Raw genomic sequence first — 23551 nt, forward strand, 5'->3', positions numbered from 1 at the left:
TTGTTTTAGTTCTCCCGCGCCTCCCCCCACCCCCCCCACCCCCCCCATTGATCTCCATATTGCACCCGCCCCTTCCAGGCCTTTGCTAGACTATTGTCTGTGTCCATGGGTTATTCCTATCTCATACATAAAAAGATTTAGAGGAAATAAAATAAAAGATATGCCAGGTAAATACTGGACAGAAGAGCTGAAGTTGCTGCATGAATATTGGATACAGGCTTGAAGCCAAAACACAACTCATGAGATAAAGTTATTCATTATAACATAACAAAAGGTTCCTTTCACTGAAGAGATATGATAGTTCCCAATACTTATACAAATAATAGAACGGTGTGTGGGTTCAGAATGAGCCTCACCAACATGTATCTCAGTGGTATGCAGATTTTTGAGCTAAGGACAATTTTAGCTTCAGGCCCAAGTGAAAATTCTGCCCCTCCCTTTACCTAAAAAAACCAAAACTGAATTAGAGGCCTTGCCCATAATAAGACATTATCCTATATTAAAAAAGGCTAAGATGCAAATTGACTGAACAGCAGAACCACGGTTGCTATGTCATGTACTGACCACCAGGGGGCAGATGCTCAATGCAGGAGCTGTCCCCTGGTGGTCAGTGTGCTCTCATAGTGGGAGCACTGTTCAGCTAGAAGCCGTGTTCAAGGCTGGCTAGCGTAGTAACAGTGGTGGGATAGGGAGCAGTCCTATGCCATCAGTCGGACATCCCCTGAGGGCTCCTGGACTGCGAGAGAGTGCAGTCCAAGCAGAGGGACCCTCCTCCAAGTGCACGAATTTTGTGCACCAGGCCTCTAGTATCATATAAGCCTTTAGAGGGGTAAAAACATTTATTAACTTTAGACTATGTTAAGTATGTATGTTTTCCTGACAGTACCCACTATAAGCACAGAAAAGGAGTAAATAATTTAAAAACTCACATAGAAACAAATTAATGATAAAAAATAATTAATCCAAAAGAAAAGAAGAAAATTAAAAACAGAAAATCTAAGACAAGTAAAAACACAAAGTAACATTGTAGATTTAAAATATTAGTATTTATATTAAATGTAAATGTATTAATATCTCCAATCAAAATAAAATATTGTTAAATTGTCTGTAGAAATATTTAGAGACATAGTGGATTTAAAAAGATAATACTAATGCATACCTCTTATTTAAAAACAAAATTAAAACGTAACTACACAAAAGGGTTGAAAGTAAAAGGTTGGAAAAGATACATTGAGAATAATTCCACAAGAAAGCTATTTTCCTCCAATAGCATCAAATAAAACAGAGTTTATGAGGAAAACTCCACATCATTACAAAAAGGCTACGAGTCACTTCACAATGATAACATTTTCAATTCACCAAGAAGATAACAATTAGCAATCAGACTGTACCTAAGAATACTCCCAAAGATGGTGTAAAGCAAAATTTGACAGAACTACAAAGGAACGGTAGATGACAACAATCACTGTGAGAGACTTAAACATACTTCTTTTAGCAATTTATTTAAAAAAAAAATAAAAAGATAAACAAAAATATAAAATCAGCAAGAATATAGAATGTTTGAACAAGGCTAACCAAGCTGACCTTTGAGATATATATGAACAACTGCCTCAACATCTGAGGAGCACCACATTCTTTTTAAGAGAAATGGAATATTTACATAATAAACTCTTTCCTGGATGAAAAAACAAGTTTCAACAAATATCAATCATACAGAGCACATTTTACTACCTCAGAGCAACATAATCTAGGAAAAAATAAAAAACAATAACTAGAAACACTCATGTAGTTCAGAATTTAAGAAACACATGTTGAAATGGTTCATGAGTCAAAGAAGAAATCATAAAAATTGAAAAACGATTTTTAACTGAATAATGATAATACTATGAAAATGTGTAGGATAAATCCAAAGCAATGTTTAGAGAGAAATTTATGGCCTTAAAATGCATATATTAGGAAAGAAAGGAATGAATATTGAGCTAAACAGCTATCTCAAGAAGTCAGTAGTTAGGACGGAAAAGTAGTATATATTGATTAATAAAATAAAACTAACCAATAAGAACCTTTAGTGACAATGATCAAGAAAAAGTACACAAATAGCCAATGTACGAAATGAAAAGGGGCAATTCACTACAAACATAGTGGATTAAAAATGATAAAAATTTTGAATAAAATGGGGAAATTCCTGGAAAAAGCAACTTAAACAAAACTAATTCAAAATAGAAAACCTAAATGTTCTATAAATAGAGGTTTGGCATAATTACTAATTATTAGAACATATCTTGTCCCAAACAGAACTGTTACCAACTCTGAACCAGTACATTAGTAAAGACTAGTGCTTAACAACTACTTCTAACTATTGAGAATTATATCACTAGTCTTATTTTTTCACACACACACACACACACACACTCCCACACAGCTAAGAACAAATGGTTTTCCTGATGTGGTCTTACCAAATATTTGAAGTAAAGGTTACTACAAATTTCACCAGGAAGAGAAAAACATGATTATATTTATCAACAGATTTTTATGAGTCTGGCAAAAGCTTGAAACAAAATAGTATCTCGCAATGACAGTATGAAAAGGAAAATTTATAGCACAATATTACTCTTGAGAACAGTGGCGAAAATCCAATACAAAACATAGTAAAAACTGAATCCAGTAAAATTAATACATTATGACCAATTCAAGTTAATTTCAGAAACACAAGGTTGATTTAACATTTTAAAAAATACATTAACATATTATAAGACAAAAATCACAAAGTCATCTTAATAGACCCAGTAAAATATTCATGATGAAAATCCTTAGCAAAGTGTCAGTAGAAAAAAAGACTTCCTTAAATGTGATAAAGAGTAATTACAAAAAAAAAAAAAAAATGTCAAACATTATATAATGGTGACACCTTGGAAAATTTCCCTTTAAGATTAGGCAAAAGGAAAATGATCTCAGCTTGAAGACTTTCCTAGGATTTTCTTGGTCAGATTTATTCTATTAGACAAGATAGGTTCTATATTGCTGTGTTTTTCAGTCTGTATCAGAGAATATTTTCTACTCTGAAAGTTAACCATTATCTCTAAATATAAGATTCAGCTTTGTAATTATTTTTCTTACCATAGGTTCTACTTCCCTTGGAGGTCTTTCCAGGGGAGGGATGTACCATTGAAAACAAAGCTCTTTGTTTAAAGCTTGTATTGCCATATCTGATGAAACCGACTCCATAGTACTTTGGCTGGAAATCAACTTTAATGATAAAATGGAATTTATGGAACTGTCACGAGTCCCCTGGGGAACAAACCAAAACATCAGTTTAATTGCTGGTAATGAATTCATTCACTATTTCAAACATTCATTTCATACAGTCAACATGGGCTACATTGGATAAATCTGTGAATTGTTTCAGCTTTTGTTATAGATGTGGATCTTAAAACTGTACCTGGTTACCATGGAGAGGATTCTCCTTTAGAATAAACTGGTGAATATAATAGAATCAGGGGCATATAAAGAGAGCTGACTGACAATACTCAGGGGGAAAGAGGTGTGGGGGTGTGGGAAGAGACTGAACAAAAATTGTACACCTATGGATGAGGACAGTGGGGGGGTGTAAGGGCAGAGGGTTGGGTGGGAACTGGATGGAGGGGAGCTATAGGGGGAAAGGGAGGAACAATTGTAATAATCTGAACAATAAAGATTTGTTCTTTAAAAAAAAAAAGAAAGAAAAATATGCTTTGAAACCCAGAGGACTCGATAAATGTTTTCTACTTTGTTTTTGTTTGTTTTTTTAATATATTTTATTGATTTTTTTTTTTTTTTTACAGAGAGGAAGGGAGAGGGACTGAGAGTTAGAAACATCGATGAGAGAGGAACATCAACCAGCTGCCTCCTGCACATCTCCTACCAGGGATGTGCCCACAACCAAGGTACATGCCCTTGACCAGAATCAAACCTGGGACCCTTTAGTCCGCAGCCGACTCTCTACCCACTGAGCCAAACCGGTTTCAGCAAATGTTTTCCACTTTGATGAGTCTCCCAAATTAAAGATCTAGAAATGAAAATGTCCATTCCATCATTTCACTCTCAAGGTCACCATGGATTCTAAGAACATCCTCTTCTACATTTTTTCTGATTTATTTACTAGAGAATTTACTGCAAGTATGATCATCATTTATTATCTGTTCCCAATAGCATTTTTTGCAGTGCCATAGCAAAATAAGATATAGCTTTTGCTCTAAAATGTTAAATCCATTGTTCTCATTCCCTTTGTAAATCTGGACCCAGTTTCTTTAAACTTTGTCCCTGAATCAAAAGTTTTCAAGAATCGTAAATGCTAGAATGTAATTGGCAATTTCACAAATTACTAGTTTTTTTTAAGTTGACTGATATCAACAAAATAAGTCTAGCCAGAGAGATGATAATAGTGTTAATAATATCTGAAGCCTAAAAAGAACCTTCTTCAATGGAGTGTGAACTAATTTCAAAATTAACTTCTTGTTATTTCCAATATTACATCATGGTGGAGGGGAAGCAATTCTACCACCCTCTTGACACCAAAGTTATTTCAAGGCTCGGTGACCAAGGAGAACATATCAGTGGCCAGAAAAAAATGCCTGTTGTTTCTATAAGGCTTTGTACCTTCCCTTATTTCTGAGCATATTCAAGATACAAGGCTGTCAATGCAAGTCTTCAAAATAAAATAAAAAGAGAAATAAAGACATTGACCTTTCAAGTTGTCTACTGATAAAAGAAAAAATGTGTCTTGACTGAAAGGTAATATTAAATGTGAAAACTTCAAAAATGTCTAGAAATGATCATAAAAGGATATGATAAGCCAGAATCCTCACTTGTTAGCACTATGATACTAAAAGCACAATCAAAATATACAATAATCAAAAGTATCAGAGTTAAATAATCATTCTAAAGTGCTTAATTAAGATTAATTCTGCCCGATTGGTGTGGCAATGGTTGAGCCTTGACCAATGAACCAGGAGGACATGGCTGATTTGGGTCAGGGCACATGCCCTGGTTGCAGGCTCGATCCCCAATGTGGGATCTTCAGGAGGCAGCCGATCAATGATTCTCCCTCATCATTGATGTTTCTATCTCTCCTGCTCCCTTCTTCTCTGAAATCAACAAAAACATATTTAAAAAAAATTAATTCTATGTCAGGCAGTTCACCAAAAGAATCAGATAAACAATTGAGTCACAAAAATAATTTATCATATTTTTCATATCTGCATGTCTTTCAGGGGTCTGATAACTCTTTCAGCAAAGAAATTATATTTAATAACTGGCTAAATGGAGAAAATAATCAAGTAGCTTTCTCTTTAATATATACAGTGTTTATTGGCATTGGCATGAAGGTCTAGCAATAGAGAATTTTAACAGAAATCATTATCAAAATAGGCATGTAACTTTCCAGTATCTTTAAAAACATTATCTAGCTGCTAATGGGATTAATTACATCTGCTAATAGATGAGATATACTATATGAACTGAGTACTTTGCTATGTTTGATTTATTCTTTGAAAGGAATGAAATTCAGACCTGCCAGGAAAACTCTTATTTGCCACAGTTCTATACACAACAAATCACTTTCCACAAATATTTGACCTTCCACAGACTGTCACAGGCTCAGTCTAAACATGGGTAATTCAGCATTGTGCACAATTTTAATCAGATCCTTCTAGGGGGAACTGTTAACCCGATTTGTGTGGCACCTTTGTCCATCACACAGCTTCAACAGACCTTACAACATGCAGACCCTCAAAACTGAGGGGCAGGACACACAGCGAGGACAGTTCTGATAAGGCATCTACTCCTTCCTGGGGGTAGGGGGAGGGCAGGTAAGCGGATTTAAGTAGCAAATCATGGAAGGAGCTTGCTTGAAACAGTCTCCAGAATGGTTAAAGGCTCAAAAAAAAAATTGTCATTACAAAAACCAACCAAGCTTGGAGTTTTTTTTTTTTTTTTAAATTTAAAAGTCTTTGTGCGTTAGCTGTCTCCCCCAATGAAACAAACACATGATTAGGTGGCTTACACCTGTCAGCCAAGCAGCAGTGAGTGATCCCCAGCTGACTATCCTTGGCGAGTGTTACACTAATTATATCCAAAAAAAAAAAAGAGCAAAGAGGGTGAAACGACCCTTTGATAACATTGCTGCCACTAGCGATGTCTCATGTAGCTGCAATGTATTCAGGGCTGTACATTGGAGCATGTCCTGAGAAACTGAGCAATGAAAGTCTGCCTTTACTACCAAAACACTCAAGCAGAGCTCCTTTCAGAACAGTGTTGAAGAAGTCACACATACTAGTTTCCAAATTCCTGTAAAATATTCACACGAATGCACCTGTTTACACTACAGTTCTGACCCTTCGCATTCTCTGGCCCCTACTCCAAACGCTTGAGGCAGCTGGACACTAGAATCCTCAAAGGCAGTCTCAGTTCCCAGGGGGGTCGGGGAATGAATCAGAATCTGGTGTTCGCTGGAAACCATTTCATCCCACTATCTCCTGCTTCCATCCCTGGGAAAGTCCAGGCATTGACATTACATCCCTGCCCTTACCATCTCCTCTCATTCATCTCTTGATTGATGAATTTGGAGAAAAGAATTTTGCATATGCATAGTTCTGCTCTTACGTCTTAGGAGCCTTAGGAGCGAATGATTTGTAGGGAGTGAATATTCTATGCTCCTTCATATGACATATTTTAAAGGGAACTGTGTCCCCACAGATTTTAAGGAGGCCTGTAGTGACCAAAAACAAAGCAAAAACAAAACAACACGTGGCTGGATTGGTAAAGCGTCTACTTTGCTACTGACTACTAGGAAGCCCATTTTCCAGTAAATATCACACTATATCCTAAAATGTCAACTTTATGATTCGTAAAGGCAAAGCGTGTTTTAATCCCAATCTGTTTTACTCTCTTATTTCTCAAATTATTTAGAATCTGGGCAGAAAATGACAGTGCTGCCAATACCCCAGTATCTAGGAAATAATTTAAAAAATTCTCCCATGTGGATTCCAATACCTTGCCCTGGGGACAACTCCATAACCCCAACTGGCAATTACTTCTTTAACTGAATTCTTAAATATTCCTTGGTGGGTCCTCCCACTACATTTTTTAAAAAATCACAGTATATTAACAGTCACCCCCATTCTCTTGCTCAAAACAGAGATTTTTAAAAAGTATTATCTACCTAAAACATAAGGTTACTATGATAGTAGGATATAAGTTATTATTTTCTAGTAGGACAAGATGAGCTAAGGTTCTCAATTTGGAACAAGCCAGTTTTTCAGGCCGCTTCTCCGAGATGGTTGACAATAGAAACATGGACAGGTCTGGCATGGGCAAGACTATAATTGCAAAAATTAAAGTGCTATAATAGTGATGTCCAAAGACAAAATAATTCAAGATAAATGAGTACTTTTTTTTCTAGTTTTGAAATAATTCTATGCAATTGACTTATTTATTCATTTCACATATACCCAATGGAAACGTACAATACACTATGTCCACATGAATTTTCTATTAGAATCTCAAACTCTTTATCTGTAGAGCAGAATAAACCAACCTCCTCCACAATGTTCTCAGCCTCTGGCCTCTGTATATATCTGCTAACCAAGATACCATGCCCCGAGGATCACAGACAGAAGTTCCATCATTGGACTTTAAGCATTTCCTCTTCTTTACTTTCTGTCTTCATAGGGACACTAGGTGTTGCTTTGTTTCCAATTTTACTTAAGCAATATCTTTTATATCTACCCTTTCCTTCCCATTTCTGAGATCATAGACTTCATCATCTCTCTTAGATAACTCTCTTTCATCTATCCTTTGCCAATCAGCCCTACCCACTATTCACAAAATAACTAATAGATTTAAATTGTTACATTCCATCTGCTACTAACCCTGCCATTTTCTCTTTTAAAAAATCGATGAAGTTCTGAGATTTTCTTCTGTTCTAACTATACCAATGCTTCTCTGCTACCACAACAAACAATGTGCAAGGAGGAGGCCTTATTGATTTCTCTTTCTCTGCCAACTAGGACTACCTGGTATACTGTTAGTATTCAGCATATGTTTGTTGAAGATACCAAACTGCAAACACACATTTCTACTTTCAATACAACCCTATACTTTTCAGTATCTTCCAATCCATCTATTTTGGTAGCTTATTGAAACATTACTATTATTCAAGACCCTAGAAGCTTTAAAAAATAAAAAGTAAAACTTCATTTATACTCTCTTTATTTCTCTTCAATAAGTTACTTAAAAAAATTCCACATTACATATTTTGGGAAAGTCCATCTAAGGTAATAACATTTTGAAAAACAACAACAACAAACTTTAAACTTTTAATTTATTTAAAAAATTTACCCTACTTACTCACATGTATGATTCTTAAAAAACACACACAATGAATGATTTTTATTATGTATTAAAAACAAAGAAATTGGGCAAGAACTTATGAACTGTCAGCCTAGCGTCCTTCATATAGTTATAATATTGAAATTTGTGTAACTTCTTAGCAACATGACTGCCAAATATATGTTATTTGCAGGAATAAAGAAAATTCTGAGGCATTCTGAAGATTTATGGGAGCAGCCAAACAGAACACTTGAAATGTGAACTTTCCTAAAAATCAGGATGTTTGGTTGGCTCCTAGTTATGGTGAAACAGAAGTGGCCTCCCACTCTGAGGGAACCTAGAAATCTTTGTGCCAGCATTGAGATGAATATTCTCCCTTCAGAAACAAAAGGATGGCTTTAGAAGTTTTATGACAATCTCTAATGTTTTAAAACATTACCTTGGCTGATATCTCAAATATGACTCTTTCTGAAAAAAATGGGGATTCCAATCCTTGAAATAGTTCTCTTGGAAATTCATCAATACAAGAGGAAGAATACAGAAGTAAAAATCTTTTAAGGAAGTTATGCATTTCTTTTTGGCGCAAAATCAACCCAGAGTTGAAAAGGGACGTGAGAAGTGTATCATCTGGCAAAGAAATTCCAGAACCTGGCTTTGGAGATGCTGAAGGAAGAAAAATACCATGGTTTAGAGATGTTTTAGATAGCAGAATGGTCTCAATATTATTGGGTTTTATTCACTAACCACTATCTGTACCTCCTACCTCAGCTCCCAATAACTGTCCTCCATTTTTAGAGCTTATACACTTATGGAATTGCCTCTTGCCACAGAAAGGAAAGGAAATCTCAGAAGCATGTAAGGTTGTTAATTCAGTCTCTAAGTTTTAATAATGTAAGATATTCTATCTTGTTGGAGGCTCTTCCCCTTCCCCTAAAGATCTTAAAGTAAGAATTTAGGTGCAGGTAATTTATTTCAAGTGATCTAAAGAGCATAAGTGAGGGAATTGGCAAAGTGTGATAGAGGAAAGAAAAGAGCCAATTAGAGTGAGTTAAATAATGGGCTACAACTATGAACAATAAAGGCTCAGTCCTCACAGGGGCCTTCGGAGAAAAGAACTATCCATCATGGGACTGGGAAGTTGGAAGGTTAACCAAGCAGTACCCCCCATTCATTCATTAAAGGCGATTCCTGGATGTGTGGAATCCTGGTAGATGGTCCTTTCTTTGGGCCTCAGTAACTTAAGAGAAAACTCAGAGCAGAAAAGCAGTACACTGTGGGCACCTGACTTGGGAAGTGCCAGCAGGTGAATTCAGAGGTGAGCTGAGTTGATATGGGGCAGGGACTCCTGCACTGGCTCATGTCCACTTCCTTCATCATGAACTTACATCGTTCTCCCACCTATTGCAATGCACCTTTTACCCCTGATACCTTCTGAATGCCTTTTTCAGGAGTTAGCAAACTCCTGATAACTGTGCTTAGTCACTCTGCGACTATTAGCCTGGGGTGGGTCTAATTGAATCACAAAGTTCATGGGCACAGATTAAAAACAATAATATATACTGTCATGAAACCACAAAAGGGACTGATATAAAGAAGATTTTACCAGTTTTTCTGGATATTCTTTAGGTACATCAATGATAAAACAAAACAAAAAACTTAATAAAACAACCCCATGGAGATAAATATTCCTATCTCGTCATACATTTCTTCTCTTGTACATACCAGATACTAAAAGATTCTCTCCATAAAGCTAAACTTTTACCTTCTTCATTTTATAAGCTTGTCAAATTATGATCACTTTGGTTCTTTTGTGTTGTTAACCCTCACCCAAGGACACTTTTCCATTGGTTTTTGGAGAGAGTAGAAGGGAGAGGGAGAACAGAGAGTAAGAAACATCAATGTTAGAGACACAAATTGATTGGTTGCCTCCTGCATGCACCCCAACCAGGGTTGGAGATCAAGCTGCAACCTAGGTACCTTCCCTTTCCTGGAATCAAACAGAGGACCCTTCAGTCCAAAGGCCAACACTCTATCCACTGAGCCAAACCAATTAGGGTGATCACCTATGTTTTAAGCCATGGGTCAATTTGGCAGTCAATAATGTTTTTAAGTGCATGAAATAAAATATATAGAGTATCAAAGGAAATCAATTATATTGGAATATTATTGCATTCAAAGGTCTGTGTGTCTCAGGTTAAGAACTTCTGAAATTTTTGTCTTCTGATGAGAAGCTATCAAAAGTATTTTATAATTCTAAATAAGAAACATGACCTAAACAGAAATAGGAAGGATGTATGTTCTTTCTTAACACATCAAAGACTTACCTAGAAGCTTGCTCATGTTATTAATCCTTTGCAGGTGAATGTAGTAGCGTAGTAGAAGGATCCATGTAATATCTACTTTAGTTGGAGTCTTTTTTATGGCATCTGTGTCCTCAGGTATGCTATCAGTAGTCTGGAAGGCAACTTGGTACTTATCTGAAAGTAAACAAAAATAACAACACGTATTATTATGCTTTTCTTGAAAAGTAACAACACGAAAAAGTCCAATTTATAAAGGAAAGACCAACACATGGGCTACATTTGATTTTTTTAAAAATTTGTGCCACAAAAAATAATAAACACAAAGTTAAAATATAAACCTTATACCTAGAAAAGATATTTAAAGCACATGTAAATTTATTCTAATATATATTACCCTTGCATCAACCAATAAAAAAAAATCAAACAGACCAATAGAAAAGTGGAAAAAGACCTGGTGTGGCTCAGTGGTTGAGTGTCCACCCAGGAACCAGGAGGTCATGGTTTGGTTCCCAGTCAGGACACATGCCAAGTTGTGCCTCCATCCCCAATGTGGGGCATGCACAGGACACAGCCTATCAACGATTCTCTCTCATCATTAATATTTATATCTCTCTCTCCCTCTTCCTTCCTCTCTAAAATCAATAAAAATATTTTTTAAGTGGAAAGAGAATTTCAACAGGAAACTCATAGAAAAGAAAACCCAGATAGCCAAATTTTTTAGTATCACTGAAAATCAGAGAAATGCAAATTAAAATAAAATATCATTTCACTTCCCTAAGGAATTGACAGCCACTAAAATCTGAAGATGATAAATCTTGGCAATAATATAAAAAAAATCAGAATTCATATATACTCAACATACCATGCAAATAATCTGTGTATGAAGACAAAAGGTCCACAGTGGCAAATTCTGGGATGTTAAGCAATGCCTCTTGACTGACTTGATCAGTCCTAACGTTCTTCTTTCCAATAAGCAAGTTAATTGCCAACACAGCTTTACTGACCTTAAGTAAATGCATAATTATAATTATAAATGTAAGCTTTCTGATTCATAGATCACTCATTATGTAAATAATGTTAAGGAAAGAATTAATAAAATAGCATTCATCACACATTGGAAGACAATATAAAGACAACATCAAAAATAATGTTATCCCCAACATGTGTAATACATCATAGTCAAATAAATGATCACTGTTGGCCATTTAATTAATGTATAACTCACTTTAAAGAGGCTACCTCACCTAGCTATGATAGAGGTTTGCCAAAATGTCAAATATGTGTGCGTGTGTGTCTGCTGATATATATTTTTTAAAATAAAAGTTGAAACAAACAAAGCCAGGTCTGGCTAACAGTGATTAAAAACACCATCTATATTAAAAGAATAAGTCTTACCAAAGAAACATCATTAACCCAAATTCCGAAGGACATGAAAACTTCCTTTCTCTTATTCAAATACATTGTGTTACCTTAACAGCTGGTAGGTGAAAAATACAGATATTACAACAAAAAGAAGATTAAATAAATATCACACCAACCTGTGCAGCAGCTCTTATTGCAATCCAGGCCAGTGAACTGAACATTTCAAATCTGTTTACTGTTGGTTCTTTAATAGAACTATGCCTTCTGAAAGAAATCTAAAAAAATGTGGATAATGTTTTATAATAAAGATATATATAAAGATATCATAAAGTTTCATGACCAATTTTCTCATCTTTTGAAGATGACAATTTAGTAGAATAGTATGTAGCCATTAAGAATAACAATGTCTACTATCTATTGACATGAAAAGATGTCAAAAGTATATTGGGGCAGAAAAGTGTAGGTTACAATATAAGATGTAAAATATGATCCCATTTTAGTAAAGATATGCCCATACACATATCCCCTGTATATACAAGCAGGGAAAATTAACAGTGTTCCCTAGGTTTTAAGGGTGATTGAATTATTTCTAACCATTTTTTTCTAATTTTTTTTAATAGATAATTGCGTTATCTGAATAATAACAAAATGAACACCAATGATATTTTAAATTATGTGTTTACTTATAACTATATTTACCATTTTAATATAAAATTCATAAATTGAATCTATTATTTGTAATGATATCAGAAATAAGAATACTACTTAAAGATTTTATAGGTATTGGCTATCATATTTCTAAATAGGAAACTATTAAAGGGAAGATGGTATCTATGAATGAAGATATATTTTACATTGAGTGTGTGCATGTGTGTTCTGTTTTTAGACATAAGAAAACCAATGCTACAGAAAGAAACAGGGAGAAAAGAACTCCACCCACCATATAAAATGTGTTTTACATTTTTAAAGATAACTAAAATAAGCACTAATAGTCAATTTTATTTATTATTATTATTTTTTAGAGAGTCTAATAGAGAGGGAAAGACAGAGAGAAACATCAATGTGAGAGAAACATATTAATTGGTTGCCCAACATCGAGTACATTCACTTGACTGGAATCAAACCTAGGACCCTTTAGTCCACAGGTTGATGCTCTATCCACTGAGCAAAACAGGCTAGGGCAATAGTCAATTTTTAAGATTTAACTAATCAGGACAAAACTATCAGACTGTTTGGTTCTAATTTTTGGATGCTCATATTTTGGCCAATTCTATAATCTTAAATAAAACCACAGAATAAAATGGACAATAACAAAAATGTTTTTCTTTTACTGCTGGCTATAAGATTCCCAAGGAAAGGAAAAAGCAAAGAATAATGCTGATGCCATAACAGGAAATTCAATGTACAAATGTGTCCTGTCCTCAAATGATACCTGCAGAGATCTGCCTATGGGGGAATCTAAGCGATACAGCCCTGCCCCAAAATATGAAGACCCTATGATTGGCCATATGAAAATATTTAGGCTCTGGGTTGCCTTTTCAGAGTATCGGCTATGTAAGGTTGAAAATTTAACCAACTTAAATTCTGAAAGCAAGACTAATTAGGCATTAAGTGAAGAATGCAGAACAACATTAAAGGATTGTAATGTGAGAACAGTTAGTGTCACAGACATTTAAAAAAATCTCATTTTGAATAGAGAGGAAAGTTTTATTGAGAAGGTCAGGCTTGAGCTCAGAATAGAAAAATTTGGACTAGAAAATTATATGGTGGACATTTTTTAATGGGGCAAGTGCTCAACATTGTATATGAGATTCTAATCCATGAAAACAAGCAAGAAAAAGAAAAAAATGTTTATCTAGATTGGAAGAAGTAAAATTGTCTTTGTTTAAAAAAGACTTGATCCTATATGTAGAAAATCCCACATTACACACACACACAACACACACACACACACATACACACACACACACATCTAGAATTAATAAATGAGTTTGGCAAAGTCATAGGACACAGCAATAAACAATCTAAAAATGAGATTAAGAAAAATTCCATTCACAATAAAAATAAATGTAACAAAAATGTATAAAACTTGTACACTAAAAGTAAAACACATTGTTTGAGAAAAATTAGCTAATATCCAAATAAATGCAGAAACCATTCATATTATGAATTAGAAAATTCGATATTGTTAAGATGGCAATTATCCCCTAGTTGATGTATAGATTCAACGGAGACTCTAAAAATACTTAGTTTTCTATAGAAATTTACAAGCAGATCCTAAAGTGAAAATACAAAGGACTCAAAGTAGCCGAAACAACTTAAAATAGGAAAAACATCATTGGAGAGTATGCACTTCCCAATTTTAAAGTGTACTAAAAGCTACAGTAACCAAGACAAGGGTATATTCTTAGAAAGACAGGCTTATAGATCAGTGGAAGAGTACTGGAAGTCTATATATCTACATTTATAATCTCTATTTACATTTATGATCTATTAATTTTGACAAAGGTGCCAAGGAAATTCAATGGTGCTGGGACAACTGGATCTCTGTGCAAAATGATGAGTTTAAATACTTCATATTTTACGCAAGTATGTATAAAAAATAGATCACAAACTAAAAAGCTAAAAGTATAAAAATTCTAGAAGAAAACATAGGTAAAAAACTTCGACATCTGGGGTTAGGCAAAGAGTTCTTAGATATGCCACCAAAACACAATATATGAAAAAAATTATAAAATTAACTTTATTAAATTAAAAACTTGTCTCTAAAAACACCATAAACAACAAGGAAATACTGATGTGAGAGAGAACATAGATTGGTTGTCTTCCATATATGCCCTGACTAGGAATTAAATGCACAACCTTTCAATATACAGGTTGAGGATCCAACTAACTGAGCCACACTGGCCAAGGCAAATTAGTCCCTACAATGCTCCACTTTCCTACCTTTACATATCTTGATTATAGTTCTCATTATATTGTGATATAATTATTTTCTTCCTTCCTCTGTGCTCCTTGGGGAAAGAGAGTAACATGCCAGGCATATATTAAGCACTCAATTAGTGTTTGGTTAATAGATGAATAAATAAATGAATGTTCAAGAAAATCAACTCAGAAACTAAGATGGCGGCATAGTAAGCACCTAAACTGCTGCCTCACACAACAATTTCAAAACTTCAAATAAAAGACAGAACGGACATCATCCAGAACTACAGGAAAGCTGGCTGAGTGGAGATTCTACAACTAGAAGAAAAGAGAAAAGCTCATGGAGAATCTGAGGAGCTGCAAAAGGCTGAGGTATGGAGACACACATGCAGAGAGGAAGGGCGGATGAGTGCCTGGCTGGCTTTCTCTGACGGGAGGAAGAAGGAAGCCCCCGAATGCACTGAACCCCAGTTCTGGGCAAATCCCCATGGACCCAGGCTCATATGGGAGAGTCTGGACTGTCAGGTAGAGAGAAAGGCACATGGAGACTAGGGGAGCCAAGGCAGGCAGCAGTCTGGAGATGAGTGCACACAGAGAAGACTGACTGTGGAGGTTGCCACTGTCTTTCCTCAGCAGAAGCAAGTCAGAAGCTTCTGACTGCACTGAATCCCAGTTCCAGGCAAGCCTCTGTGGACACATGCTCTTAAGGGGGAATGTGGACTGTCAGGTGGAAACTCAGGGGAGCCACAAAAATGCAGAGACAAAGAAACAGATCACAAACAAAAGGAATGGAGGAAAACAAATGACTGGATATAGAATTCAAAACCATGGTTATAGTTTTTCAAGAATTTCCTAGGCCAATAAATTTAGTGAGACCCTTGAGGATATGAAAAAGGACCAACTAGAAATTAAACATACACTTACTGAAATAAAAAATATTATATAGAGATCCAACAGCAGAATAAAGGAACGCAAGAATCAAGTCAAAGAATTAAAATACAATGAAGCAAAAAATACTCAAGAAAAAACAAAAAGAAAAAAGAATCCAAAAAGTTGAAGATAGTGTAAGAAGCCTCTGGGACAATTTCAAGCATACCAACATCAGAATTATAGGGGTGCCAGAAGAAGAGAGATAGAAAGATACTGAAAACCTATTTGAAGAAATAATGACTGAAAACTTCCCCCACTTGGTGAAAGAAATAGACTTACAAGTCCATGAAGCACACAGAACCCCAAACAAAAGGAATCCAAAGAGGACCACACCAAGACACATCATAATTAAAATGCCAAGAGCAAAAGATAAAGAGAGAATATTAAAAGGAGCAAGAGAAAAAGAGTTAATTACCTACAAGGGAGCACTCATATGATTGTCAGCTGATTTTTTAACAGAAACTATGCAGGCCAGACGGTGCAAGAAATATCCAAAGTGATAAATAGTAAGAACCTACAACCAAGATTACTCTACTCAGCAAAGTTATCATTCAGAATGGAAGGTCAGATAAAGAGCTTCACAGATACGAAAAAGCTAAAGGAGTTCATCAACACCAAACCAATATTATATAAAATGCTTAAAGGTATTCTTTAAGAAAAGGAAGAATAAAAAAGTAAAAATAAAAGTTATGAACAAAAAATACATGTCTATCAACAAATGAACCTAAAAATCAAGTGAATTAAAAATCTGAGGAACAGAATAAACTGGTGAATATAATAGAATCAGGGGCATAAAAAGGGGGTGGACTGATAATTCTCAGGGAGAAAGGGATATAAAGGGTGCAGGAAGAGACTGGACAAAAATTGTACACCTCTGGATGAGGATAGTGTTGGGGAGGAAAGGGCAGAGGATGGGGTGGGAACCAAGTGGAGGGGAGCTATGGGGGGGGGGGGGGAGGAGAGAAACAATTGTAATAATCTGAACAATAAAAATTTATTAAATTTTTAAAAAAGAAAAAATCAACTCAAGTTAGCTAAGAAATAATTATTAAATAATTACTATGTAGAAAATACTTTAGAATGTAAATGTTTAACTGAAATTACATAGGGATGGAAAACAGTTCCTTTGAGTACCTATTACATGCCAAGCCCATTACATTAATTCTCCTAGTTAGTCTAAGAGATATCATAGTACCATTTCACCAGATGAAAAAAACTAAGCTTAGAAAAGGCTCCAATTATATTGCTAGCTTTCCATGAAGCTCAGATTCAAATTAAAACCAGTGCTAGAAAAATAAACAAACAAACAAAAAAACAGTGCTAGGCTCATTCTGCTATACAGATTGCATAAAAGTGAAACTATAATGCTTTCTTAAGGGTTTATAAAGCATTGATGGTATGTAGACAAATGTCAAATGTTATATTTCAATGGTATAAATGTGCTCAGGTGAAATTTTTTATTATAGCTGCTTTCTGTGTTTCTAGTAATTATATGAATTGCTAAAATATTTATACTGTGTCAACATATATAGGAAATAATGATCATATTGTATGGACTTATAATATTCTTCTCATTCAAATCCTAACTTGCTCAAGCTCTTCATTATAAACACTTGTCCAGTAAAGGCCAAAACGATGTTATATAATTATCCTAATATCCTATTATTTTGTATTGCTACTTGCTATGGAAAAAATCTGTTTTCTCTTACTGGAAATAAACATGTTTATACACCACAAAGAATAACTTCTCTATGTAAGTATAGTTTTTAATAGGAAAAAAAATATTAGTTGCTATCCACCAAAGGCATCTACCATATGACTAACTCAACTGTCTGAAAGCCCATTTGCCTAATGGTTTAAAATCATGTTTATGTTCTCAAAAAGTAGAGATTTGACATTAAAATTTTCTAAAAATATCTCTTGGAGGGTCCATGAAAACAAGAACAGAGTTTGAATTGTACACTGCTTAATCACTTTCCAGAATACTGCCTGGGTCATGTAGGTGCTTGATAGATGTGTAATGTCTGAATTAATGACTCTATCAAGAGGGGATCTATTTGTAGATACATCAGTAATGAGAACCTTACCTGCCCATCACTGAAGTTAAATTTCGTTTCCTGTAATTTCCTGATCAATACTAATGACTTAGAGTACATACATGCACCTACACTTCATAGATAACATTTTTAACAGACAAAAAATGTCTAAATGAAGCCTATTCCCAGAGCTTTACATGAAATATTGAAAGAGACACTTATGTTTATTGAGTATGATCACAAAGTACTGAATTAATTTCTCTAAGTCACACAGGAAAATCAGTCTCATTATTTCAATAGCACAGTAACATAACCAGCTCAAAAGGTAATTACCTTAGGTGTTAATGGTGCTGATGAAAGTTTGTGCTTTACCCTTCTCATATGTAGGTATAATAAGGCAACCTCTAGGTAGGAGTCCCTTATCAACCTGAAATGATATATAGCATTGTACTTAATAAATAGCTTTACCACTCATAATTACCATTATTTGCCAATAATTTCTGAAAGGTAAAAACAGACTAAACCAGCATCTGTCCCAAACTTCCACTCTCTTCACACAGAACTTTTTGCATAGACACTAGCATCTGCCTCTCTACTGAAAGGAGAAACTCTGGAAGAGAGCTGAGCATCGAAACTTGTCCTTACTGGCCAATAACATCAAGGCCAGTCTAGAATAATTCAGCCAACTAGGCAGTAAAGACATGAAGGTCAAGTCTAAAGGAACCTGCCTTAAAAACCAAGCCTCAGCCCGGCCGGGATGCTCAGTGGGTTAAAGTGTTTTCTGGATACATCAAAGTTGAGGATTTGATCCCTGGCCATGGCCCACAGAAGAAACAACCAGTGAATGTATAAATAAATGAAACAACAAATCCATCTCTCTCAAATCAATAAACATTTAAAAACAAGCCTCTTTCAACCCCCTTACACTAATATCAAAAGAGACACCTAGACTTATGCAGAAAGCAGGGATTTGGTATGTGGGCTCATTAAGAAACCTGCTAGTTGGGGCAATTTAGATCAGTGTCATTGTAATAATGGCGGCTTTCTTTGAATCTTGAGGTGATTTATTTTTACAGAATTAAGTTGGCCAGCCCTGGTACTACTGACCAGAGTGAATATCCGCAAGTTCCCTTCTAGATACAATTTCACATCCAGGGAAGCCGCTGTAATCCTAGGACTGACAGGAGATTGATCTGAGTACAAGGAGGCACAGTGCAGTGTGCTACTGTGATAATCACATCATCAACCATCACTGGGTCAGAGTCAAGAGCAACCAGCTTGAAAAGGAAATCGGTAAACCTGCTGGTCTACGGACACCAGGAAACTAGCCCTACTGTGGGCAGTACAATACAGTGTCTTACCAGAACACGGGCTCAAACCACAACACACACATCGTTTCAATAGTGAGAGATAGTCTTTTACCCTGAGTTCTGATCATGGCTCAAGCTTATTTGTATAGCTTCATATAAAGTGTCAAGTGGCAAATTTGGAGATTTATCCTCGATCAACATTTGACATTCTATTTTGCCTGAAAGAAGAAAAAGATGGACAAGGATGGGTTTTCTCTTTTCTATCATTTAGAACTTCAGAACAAATATTTCAGGCTGGGAATTCAGAAAACTGGGCATGCTGTCACCCGTTGGTTCACCTGTTGTTTCTTGCTGAAAGAGAAGCCCATAGGGAAGGAGCTTTTGTTTTCTTCCCCGGGCATCTCAAGACACCTCTGACTTCAGGTAGCAACACTGCATCAACCTTCATTGGCTTTCCAGACATGACTGCTTCTATCATCTTCCTTTTCTCTCTTTACTTTGTGCTTGCTCTTCTTCCTTGGGCACTCGTTCCCATTTTTATGTACATATTCCTCTTTCCTCTGTCTGCTATCACAGATACCACAGAAAACATCTCTAAAAACAAAAAGTCCTTAAAACTCAGCAAAATCTTGAAAACCACCACGATGATGGAAGTGCTCCCATTCTCACTCAGCGCCCAGCCTTCATGGTGAGCTGCAACTGTCAAAGGTAGGGACTGGAATGACGCTTTTGTAACAAAAAGGGCAGGAAAGGGAAATCTTATAATTACTCTAAAAAGGATCAACAGTTTTGGTGTAGCTTGTAGATGGGGCAATAGAGCCACCCCATGTTACGTTCACGTCTGGGCACTATCATTTAGAAGCTGCTGATTTCTGAAAAGTTACTGCTCCACATTCTCCTCATCTGTCAACCAGGAATGGCCATACCTACCTTGTAGAGCTGCTGTAAAAATCAGAGATATGAGATGTGAAGCATTGACTAGAGTGCCTAGCATCTACTAGATGCTCCAAAGGAGAACACTCACAAACATCACCATTTTTCTCATGGCTAAAATGGCCACAATAAAACCTTATGGACATACTATGGAAATATGTGTTGTATAAAAGTTACAAATATAAATATGTCATAGCACTTTAATTTAAATGGATGTGTATTTTTTTGTAAAAATTAAAATGTTCAGCTACATAATGAAATGCTGTATCTTCCAAGCATTATTTAAGGAACTTATTTATAGTTAAATGGCTGATGCTGATATTTTTTAGTCAATCATGAAACCAATGAGGGGTAATTGTGATTATAACAGAAACTAAGGCGTACCTTTTTTTTTTTCTAGATATGAACTAAAGATAAGCAGTGCTCTCTTTATCTAAAACTTAGTTTGTATTTTGTCATTACCAAGCCCTTTGTAAACATTTGGATTTTTTTTTAATATTCATTGACTAGATTTTCAAGAAGCCTACTGTAAATAGGGTGAGGGTGGGGGGGGAGAGACAAAAATCCTCCACAAACTTTATCCTAGTTCTGACCCCAAATACATCTTACCTTTCTTAAAAAGGATTTCAGCTTCCACCTCATGTTCCTCTGTTGCTGAAATTTTACAGAGCTTCAATGCTGTTTCAAAAAGTTGAAGAGCAGGTGACCACTTTGAAAAATCCTTCTTTTTACTGGTATAGTAGATTTTCTTGGCCACTATATGTCCTAAAGAAAGACAGTGGATAGGAAGGGTAAAATATAGTGTCAAAATAGGTGACTAGACTTCTCTCACATTATGGCATCAACTAAGAACCTGGTGGTCTTTAGTTTTTAGTATCTAAGAAAATCTTTAAAGAAATTCAATATCCAAGTATTTCAGTGAACTATAGCAATAGTCTTTTAAAACTTAATTGTTAGATAAATTTCCATTATTCTCATTTTTAAAAAGGAAGAGTAATCTCTAAAATATTTCATTCAGTTGTAAAATTTTATAATGCTCTGGAGAACAAGTTCCCATGTTCCTAAGATGAGGTTGTAGTAGGGAAACATCTGGAAGTTTTAAAGTTTTATGCTCTTTCCAATAAAATGTGCACATATTAATAGGCAGTAATGTTGCTTCTACTCAGCTCTGAAGTGGCTGCTTGCTATGCATATTTTGTCATCCTAACGAGATGGTAACCCATTATGGATGAGGGCCACATGTGGTCCCATCATTAATTACATAACAAATGGTTTCTGTATGGGAGAGGCATTAGATTTAATCTATGTGGCCTCAAATACAGATATTATTCAAAAATATATTTTCTGAGTGTTTAGGCACTAGATAAAAATGAGAAAGGAGGTTAAGGTTTATTAAGTGCTTCCTACATGCCAGGCATCACCCCAGATACATAATAAGCATTATCTCATGTAATCCTCCCAACTCCTCCAACTCCAACTGGATACCATCATTCAGAGGAGTAAGCTGTGGCACAGTGAGGTCCAAGCAACTTGCCAAGGTCAACTAGTAAGTAGCAGGACTATAATCTGAGCCTATGCAGTCAGGCTGCAGGGCCCACACACCATGATACTGTCAGTCTCTTTAAGAGAGATATCATGGAGCTTAGTGTTTAATGGCCAGACAAGTGAGTAAAATACCGTGTGGTCAATTGCATTGCAGGGAAAGCAAGGGTAATGTGGTAGCAGGAGAACTGGTGTATCTGTGCACAAATATTTCTTTAATGTGATCTTTTCTCCTTTGCTTCCTTTGAATTCAAATTGGCCTCATCCAGCACGCTGACTCAGTCATCTCCTTCTCCTTCCCTTCCCCATCCCTGTTTGAATGTCCACTCCCTTAATCATTAAGCCCTCAGGACAATGAGGCCCTGGACAGCATTACACAATCTTTGGAACAAAGCCATGGGTATATTGCCACAGAGACAGAGTTGCAATCAAACTATAGATTGCATCTAGCTAGAGCTCAGATGAGTTTTAGCTCCAGACCCAGAAAAGTGGAATGACTCCACCAACCATCTTTGGAAAACCAGACAAAGCAATGCCATGGCTGATATCAGCACCATATGCACTTATCAGCTAACTCCTACCTTAATGCCAACCAATCAGTAGAGACCGTGATCTTGACAGGACCTAGCTCCCTTCATCTCCTATATAACCTACCCCCTAGGAGCCATTGGTGAGCCAGGTCTTTGACCCCTGGCTTAACTGTGACTCTGGGCTTGATGCCATTTCCTCAACTAATAAACCCTTACTTCCTTGGCTGCAAACTCCTGTTTGTGTTTGATTGGGCATTGATATGTGCTGGCAAGTGGACCCTTTCAGTCCACTAACACTGATCCAGACCTGGCAAAGGTCAGAAAGCTTTCTCAGAGAATGTGACTGTCGAAGCCAACAGCTGACGACCGCCTTGAATTTGGTAATTTTAAAGAATAAAAATTTGGGGATAAAGAGTAGAAGGCAACTAGAAGAAAAACTATGTTGATAGGGCAGTTTACCATACATAATAAAGGGATATGAACAGAAAGGCAATGTAGTATTGCAGGATGAAACAGTTGCTGAATACAAGCTAAATTATTGGGTCAGGCCAGTCACTGGCACTACCATGTTAGTAGAGGCTTTGAACAAATCCCTGCCTGTTTCTGGGCCTTGTGTGTCTTTCACTCAAAAACAAACCAGCAGAACTAGAAAAATCTGAGATCTCTTCAGGTTCTTAAAATTTTCAGTTCCAGGATGTGATGGCCTACAAAGGGCTTTTAAGAAACCTAGGACTTTCTATAAATGTTTAGTTCAGGAATCTGCTATATAAACAACAGGATGGTGGAAAACTATGCCTTTCTCCCTCTTTCTTATCCAAGGAGAAGTTACCAAGCCTTTACTTCAAATGATACATGATGGCAGCAAACTGCTGAGAATGTGGAGATGAAAAAAAACCAGGGCTTGCTCCCAGCTCCCAGGAGCATAAAGTAGGCAGGCATGGAATAATGAGAATAGCTAACACCTACAAAGCTCTTAGAAAAAAGTTGATGCCCTTCTAAACTTGTTACGCATTCCACTTGCTTCAGCCCACAACAGCCGGTGAGACTGGTACATACTTTTCTTATCCACATCTTATGGGAGAGGAAACTGAAACACAGAGAAGTTAAATGACTTGCTCATGGAAATCACACCAGAATTCCTTCTCTAATGACTATTCTCTTAACCCCATCAATTACCAAGTGTCATCAGAGATGCCAGGCAAGAAAGATATGCAAATGTCCCTTGTCTAATACAATCTCATGTTTCAATATATCTCCCATTTTTATAGTTTTCGCTATTGTTTCAAATTATACCATAACACTGTTTATTAATA

The 23551-nt window shown here is 36.0% G+C and overlaps 1 protein-coding gene across 1 annotated transcript in view; it reads right to left on the minus strand.

The window, feature by feature from the left end:
• CFAP54 (cilia and flagella associated protein 54) overlaps positions 1 to 23551 on the minus strand; it is a 243255-nt gene that overhangs the window by 38067 nt on the left and 181637 nt on the right. Inside the window, exons 57-64 of the mRNA XM_045587640.1 lie at positions 20776 to 20931; positions 19346 to 19451; positions 18257 to 18350; positions 12209 to 12307; positions 11533 to 11674; positions 10692 to 10844; positions 8807 to 9030; positions 3118 to 3288 (exon numbers count right to left, since the gene is read on the minus strand). Coding sequence (XP_045443596.1) covers positions 3118 to 3288; positions 8807 to 9030; positions 10692 to 10844; positions 11533 to 11674; positions 12209 to 12307; positions 18257 to 18350; positions 19346 to 19451; positions 20776 to 20931 — 1145 coding nt within the window. The remainder of the gene's footprint in view (positions 1 to 3117; positions 3289 to 8806; positions 9031 to 10691; positions 10845 to 11532; positions 11675 to 12208; positions 12308 to 18256; positions 18351 to 19345; positions 19452 to 20775; positions 20932 to 23551) is intronic.

The sequence above is a fragment of the Pipistrellus kuhlii genome, unplaced genomic scaffold (genome assembly GCF_014108245.1).
Source record: "Pipistrellus kuhlii isolate mPipKuh1 unplaced genomic scaffold, mPipKuh1.p scaffold_m20_p_3, whole genome shotgun sequence".
Lineage (NCBI taxonomy): Eukaryota > Metazoa > Chordata > Mammalia > Chiroptera > Vespertilionidae > Pipistrellus > Pipistrellus kuhlii.